At 45.4% G+C, this 7,112-nt stretch overlaps 1 protein-coding gene across 1 annotated transcript; it reads left to right on the top strand.

Moving 5' to 3' along the window:
- Window positions 1-2,506: 2,506 nt before the first annotated feature.
- Window positions 2,507-6,019, top strand: marcksa (myristoylated alanine-rich protein kinase C substrate a). The gene is made up of 2 exons (XM_056428070.1): window positions 2,507-2,986; window positions 4,029-6,019. Exons 1-2 carry the CDS (start codon window positions 2,882-2,884, stop codon window positions 4,731-4,733), a joined length of 810 nt encoding a protein of 269 aa, XP_056284045.1. The 5' UTR covers window positions 2,507-2,881; the 3' UTR covers window positions 4,734-6,019.
- Window positions 6,020-7,112: the final 1,093 nt, after the last annotated feature.

The raw sequence follows: 7,112 nt of genomic DNA, 5'->3' as shown, positions 1-7,112 counted from the left end.
ACATGTTCACGTGTTGCCTCACAGTTTTCGGTCCGTGTTGCACATGTTCCTATCGCTACCCATCCCCATGGTAAATGGACCTGTACTTACAGGATAGGACCAGCGCTTTTCTTGTCATCATCCACCCATTCACACACACTGATGGGAGGGGCTAAGATTCCACCTGCCCATCAGGAATAGTTTACATTCATGGTTTTCCCTCTGAATATCTTGCCTGCTAAACAACTGGAATGTTTATTGAGCGCTCGACTTTCGTCTGAACTGGAGCTTTTTGTTTGGGAGCGTAGACATCACGGCTAAAATGTCGTTGAGCGTGAACTATGCATGATATAAACTAAAGCAAGCGCCGCCTTTGCATTCCGGGTGAGGGCGGCCCCCACAGGGTCGTTTTGCATTGCGCCTGATAACATTTCAACAAGCAGCAGCAACCAAAACCGGCAGCCCACCTCAGTTTTTGTTGCAGAGGACAGTTGACCCTCTCAGGGCTTGTGTGACAGATTTGCATTGCAAATGAACCCTGTTTGAGCACTTGCAGCCTTCCCTGCGGGCCAGATCACATGGTCGGCACCCCCCACCCCATCCCTCTGCTGTCTACACATAGAGAAGTTGGTTTCCTTTGACAAGAGTTAAGAAAGTGGATGTTTTATCTTTTCTTTCCCCGTGTTTCCGTCTGTTCGTTAAAGTTTTACTAATCACATTCAATTCATTTCAGTTGGTTTTGTGTAGCCAGAAATCACAAATTTTCAATCTGTACGAATTTAAACTGGGAGAAAACAAGAAGAAGCTTAGAGAGAGCAATATAAGTTCAGATAGATGTCATGTGTACAGAATGAATAACACATTCAATGCATAAGACGGAAAAGATTCATATAATGAGAGTGGTAGGCGTGATGAAAAGGTTACGACTACCACTAATAATAACAGCAGTGGATGTAGTGTAATAATAATGATAGGAAAAGCAGTAATGGTATTAGCAATAGTAATAGCAATGCAACTAGGACCAGGGTCCATATAAAACCATGATCATGTAAACCTGTGAGGAGAGGAAGCACAAAGACTCTGGGGAAGAAGTATAGTTAGAAATGTGCATTGAAGAGACATCAATTAATACCGAAGGAGATCGAGAAGAGGAGATAGGAGCTCAGTGTTTCCTAAGATGTCCCTCGGCAGTCTAGACCTTTAGCAGCATATCTAGGGGCTGGACCAGGGCAAACCTGAGCCAGGCCTAACTATAAGCCCTATCAAAGACGAAAGTCTTAAGCCGTCTCTTAAATGTGGTGACGTGTCTGCTCCCCCTCCCCCGGACTGAAACTGGAAGCTGGTTGCACAGAAGAGGAGCCTGATAACCGAAGGCTCTCATTGAAGTCTTTTGACCAACACTCAGTGAACAGTGAGAACCACGCTATCATATGTGACGACCTCAGTTAGTACAGGAATTCATTTATTCAATTCAAAGCTGAGAAAGCGTTCAAATATATTTATTAACAAAAAATAGGGGTTGTGTGCCACTGGAGATATTTGTACATACAAGTTCTGAGTGGGAATAAGGATCAGGGGCAATTTTTCAGATGCTAATTGACTTAAAAAATGATTCAACGTGTGGCTAGTTGATGGTGTCAAACCACAAACTTGTTGATTTCATCACCCAGGCCACTTGTGTTTGGCTGTAACCTTGCGTATGTTACTTACCTTTACAATATAGACAGTTGTGTAGTCTAGATTAGTGGTTTCCAAACGTTTTCACATCAAGGATCCCTAAACTGATGCAAACTATTTTTTGTCCCGGGGTCTGTGTCACTTATGAATGGAGTTGTAGAATAAATAATTCAATTTATTTTGCTGTGAACCCCCTCAAGCATCCCTGGGGATTACCTGCACCACAACTGGTCCACAGATCGTTATGGGTTCATTTTCCGAAAGCAACATCTCCGATCCAAGACTCGACTTCTTACACTAATTATATTACGTGCACGCATTGTTACATTTTCATAAGGTTTTGTGTGGAAATTAAGTTTGCATGACAATACAACCAAAACATATCAACTTCCATTTTCCATTTCATAGCCACTGAAGCCTGAAAAAGGATGTGGCATGTTTCATGAAAAAGTAATGTGTGTGTGTGTGTATATATATATATATATATATATATATATAGCTCCAGAAAACTATAGGAGGTGGACTTCGAGTCACCTAGCATAACTTAATAGAATCAAAATAAGGTGAAATAAAAACGTCCATTTTTGAACATTATGGTTGAGTGTTCAAAAGCAAAACAAATGATCACGTGGCGTGGTAATGAACCATTCCAGATATTTAAAAAAAAAAAATTCATTTTTGGGTTTTGTTTTTATGAATTTCATCATACCGTGAACGCAGCGCTTACAATCTATTGTTCACTCCCTTTCCCCCCCAAACCCCGCCCACGCTCCACAGAGGCGTCCGTGATTGGCTGAATCCGAGTGCGGTGCCGTCATCGCTTGGAGCGCCCATTCATCTCTTCACTTGGGCGTTGGACTCCGCATCTTAAGAGCAACAAGGGAAATTTCTCCATTTTGCAGCCTGTCTGCAGCGACACGGCCACCGATCTGGGATTATATTACTTGTCCCTAAACCTGTCAGATTTTTCCAGCTATTGTGAAAAAACCTTCAGTCGCTCTCAACTGGATTTTGCTTTTGCGTTTTCTCAAGTGAACTGTTTCTCTCTTTGTGCAGAGAGAAAGAGAGAGAGCAAGAGAGAGAGAGAGAGAGAGAGAGAGAGAGGGGAGACAGCAGCGAAGAGCTTTGCGTTTCAACAAAGAGGCTTGTGGGGTCTTTGTTCGCTTTTTTTTTTTTTTTTTCTGTGTGTGGGGATCGGTTGAGTTTCTTTGTTGGAGCTAAAAGCATGGGAGCGCAATTGTCCAGGACAGCTGGAAAGGCTGAAATCTCGGCTGAAAAGCCCGGAGAGGCTGTTGCTACTGCTGCTTCACCCACCAAGTCCAATGCACAGGTAAATTATATTTTATCACCCAGCTTCCATCGCATCCACCGGGGGTGGGGGTGGGAGGGGAGGGAGGTGGTGGAGGGAGAGAGTGGGAATCTGGTCGGGCTGCGGGCTCGGGGCGAAAATCCGTGCGTAATCAGTGGATAGATGGAAGCTCCGCGGCTAGAGTTTAAACTAAAATGGGAAGGCTTGTTAAAAAAAAAAAATCAGCAACAGATGGAGCATTTGTTATTTCTAATGTTTCGTGGGAAACGGTGCGTTGAGGGGATATCTGGAGGAACATTTGACATAGCAGACGATTTTTGGTTTGGCTCCTTCGTTGGTAAAGATCGTTGCATTTGAACGGCACCCGTGTATTGGCCAATGTGCTCCAACAAAAAAAGAAAAACTCCATGAGAAGGAACAGCTCTGAATGAAGTCGCCTCTCGGTGACACATAAGACAAGATGCGCGACGGCGACAACTCTTTAACAAAAAATGGGTGGGGGGGGGGGGGCTGTGTGGAGAGCCGCTCCTTTTGTTACAGATGCTCGACTAGAAAGTGGAGATGGCAGGAGGGAGCCAATGGTGCGCCGCGGAGAGAGAGAGAGAGAGAGAGAGAGAAAAAAAAGAGAGAGAGAGAGAGGCAGAACAAGAGGCATGTTTAGCTTGTAGTCGCTACTTTAAAATGAAGAGTTTGATCAAATATACAATTCAAAACCCCGTTTACTTATTAGACAGTTGTTATGAAATATGAAATGTACCTGAACTGTACTCTCCCTAATGAGCAGCTGCTTTGCTTTTGGATCTGCTCTGCCGGGAGCGACCAGCTGGCTCAGGAGGAGAATGAAATCCAGGGCAAAAACACAAATGAATAAGTGTTATTTAAATTATTTCCAAATAAAGTCTCTTAAAAGTCGAACCTGAGTCCAGGATGCAGTGTGCGTCTGCTTTAGTCAGTGCTGATTGGTTGGTTTCTGCTGCCCCTGGTGTCCCCCAGTGGCACTGCACGGCTCTGCTGTAGAACCCATGCCAGCTCTCCACTGACAGCCACTGTGTTCTCTCTTTAGGAAAACGGACATGTTAAGGCAAACAGAGACGCCGCTCCCGCGGCAGTCGAGAACGGCAAGGAGGAGGTGCAGGCCAATGGGAGCGCCGCCGCCGAGGAGAGCCCCAAGGAGGAGGCTGTCAAGGCGGAGGATGCCCCCGCCGAGAAGGAGGCTGCGGATGGGGAGAAGGTAGAGGCGGCGTCCCCTGCTCCCGCCGAGGGAGAGGCGGCGAAGGTGGAGGAGGACGGCGCCGCCGCCGCCACCCCGTCCGCCAGCACCGAGACCCCCAAGAAGAAGAAGAAGCGCTTCTCCTTTAAGAAGTCGTTCAAGCTCAGCGGCTTCACTTTCAAGAAGACCAAAAAGGAGACGGGGGATGGAGCTGAGGGCGAGGAGGAGGTCGCTGCTGATGCAACCACAGAGGAGGCCAAGGCCGAGGGCACGGAGGAGGCCAAGGCGGCGGCCAGTGAGGTGGCCAAACCCGCCGAGGTGGAGGACGCACCTGCCGCGGAGCCCGCCAAGGAGGAAGTAGAAGCCAAGCCAGAGGTGGTGGCAGAGAAGCCCACCGATGAGGTCAAGGAGGCCGCACCCGCCGAGGAGCCAAAGGCAGAGGAGCCGAAGGCAGCGGAGAAGCCGGCCGAGGAGGCGCCCAAGACAGAGGAGGCTGCACCGGCCTCGCAGGAGGCGGCGTCAGCCGCGGAGTCCCCGGCCGCCAAGGCCGCCGAATAAGTTTTGCGGGGTAAAGAGGGGAGAAGTTAGAAAATTTAAAAAAAAGAAAGATAATCAAAGAACATTCCCCTGTTTTCTATGTTGGAGTGACGCCAGGTCCTGGCTTTGAAGAACTTGTCAACAACCAGGGATATTTTAAAGTTTTTCTTTATTTTTTGAAATTTGTTTGGGTTTGCATTCCCTGCCCCCCCCCCACCCCACAACCCCTCCCCCCTTTTACACAAAACCCATCTCTGCCCCTTGTTACTTCCATTCCAACGGGCTGTAGTGAGGTGGGTGGCTTCAATATGTACAACAGATTAAATACATCCACACTATGCCATATATTTTTTTTTCATCAGTATTACATTTTCCTTTCTTGTCTTTTTAATTTTGTATACAAAATATAAACAAAATGGTATGGACATGCCCATGGTATGAAGGAGAGGAAGGGGGAGCTGTAAAGCAAGTTTGTGGGGAGGGTGGGAGGGGGTGGGGGGCTGGCTGTGCTACAGACTATTGAGAAAAGAGTAGTCTACGTAAAACTATGAGACCAACATCAATACGCCCGTACGTTTTTTTCAACACTAAGTCTTTTTTTTCCGATAAAACGAAGAAAAGCCAGAGATTTTTTAGGAAGTCATATAAACGCATAGGAGCTTTTCACTTCTCATTAGCTGTACCAGTCAGTGATTCAGTAGAAATACAAGTTGTATAGACTTTATTGTTTACTGTTGGTTTTTATGACCTTAATAAAATAAAAATGTAAGTATGTATAGGCGGGGTGTTTTTAACTGTGATTATTGTACAAAATGAAAAAAAAAAAATCTTGATCAAGAAGCACATGAAGTTTGCAGCTCTTTTTTCCACCCTGCTCATTTTTGTAAGATAACAACACAAACACAAACACACACAATAAGTCATCCCGGGTGACCTTCTTAAGCAATTTTGAAGTCAAAACCAAGCTGTGATACGTGGAATGGTTAACTGTTTATATACTGTGGTATGCTTTTTTGATTACAGCAGGCGGTGCTTTTTCAGTGGTTTTTGACAAAACAATTAAGGAATCTATCAGATGCAAATGTTTGTGTAGCATCTTGTCGCTCTCTCTCTCTCTCGCTCTCTTTTCCTTGTGTAAATACTGGAGAAGCTTTGACCAGTTTGACCTAGAGATGGAATGTAACTTTGCTTCCAAAAAAAATCTACAAAAAAACCCAACAACATTGCTATTAAAACTCCTCTGCTTAAGGTGTTCTAATTTTCTGTGAGCACACTAAAAGCGAAAAATAAATGTGAATAAAATTGGAGCTGCATCTGTCGTTATTTGGTGAAATGCAAATGTCGGAGGAACGCTGCCGCCGTGTACACTTTGATTGAAAGTTGTGGCATCGAGACTTGCCTCGATTACATCTGAGGGTTCCCCGAACCGGAAAAGAAGTAGAGCACACACAAGTAGGGGGGTGTCCACACACTTTAGGCCACATAGTGAAGATGAAGTGGCTTCATTGCGAGCTGCATAGCGGCATCCTGGATGGACACGCGCCTCTGGGAAGTGCATACACCTTTCCCATAGACTCCTATTAGAAATGCAATGTTTTCGCAAACACCGTCACGAAACGTATAAAAAAATGGGCGCCGTTTGGATTTTTTTAACCGGGTTTGTGTTCAATTCAATTCCGTTCAGTTTATTTTATATAGCCCATTATCACAAATTACAAATTTGCCTCAGAGGGCTTTACCATCTGTACACATACGACATCCCTGTCCCAGGACCTTACATCGGATCAGGAACAACTCCCAAAAAACCCTTTCACAGGGAAAAAAGGGAAGAAACCTTCAGGAGAGCAACAGAGGAGGATCCCTCTCTCCGGATGGACGGATCAGCTTGTTTGACTTACTTCTCCACAGTTGGTGCATGACTACCTTCAGTCGATGGAGGTATGTCCAGTTACACGGTCTCCAAGGCCAGACTGAGTATGAATTCTACCAAGCGGAATACTGGACTTTGTCTGCCTCGATGTGTTTGTTTGTTTGCGTCAATGAGTGACTTGATTTGGTTTTCTCTCCTGCAAAGTAAAATGATGCTGTATTGTTTTGCAGCTCATACAACTCCAACTGTCCCCTTTCAGGAACTTCACCTGTCGGTTTAGTCCCAGTCGTCTAGATACAATACAAATTGCTCCAGAAAAAAAGGGATGCAACGTCATGGTTCAAATGCAGGTTATGCAAAAAAAATAAAACTGTGAGCAGAGCAGTCGCACACTCTGAAGAGTGTGTGTGTGTGTGAGAGAGAGAGATTGATGCTGCAGTTTGCAAGCCTGGAACTATTACTGCACAAAACCATCGCTAGACTCACGGGTATAATGACTCTCCTAAAGACACACTTGAATTTGTGCCTCT

This window comes from Pseudoliparis swirei, chromosome 12 (assembly GCF_029220125.1).
Source record: "Pseudoliparis swirei isolate HS2019 ecotype Mariana Trench chromosome 12, NWPU_hadal_v1, whole genome shotgun sequence".
Lineage (NCBI taxonomy): Eukaryota > Metazoa > Chordata > Actinopteri > Perciformes > Liparidae > Pseudoliparis > Pseudoliparis swirei.
Note: the sequence above shows the minus strand (reverse complement) of the source record. Positions and strands in the feature narration are given on the sequence as shown.

What these genes read in the sequence shown, in the direction of transcription:
- marcksa (XM_056428070.1), top strand. Translation starts at nt 2,882, where the DNA reads ATGGGAGCGCAATTGTCCAGGACAGCTGGAAAGGCTGAAATCTCGGCT. An exon ending in CCACCAAGTCCAATGCACAG is followed by an intron (nt 2,987 to 4,028) that starts GTAAATTATATT and finishes TTCTCTCTTTAG; the next exon opens with GAAAACGGACATGTTAAGGC.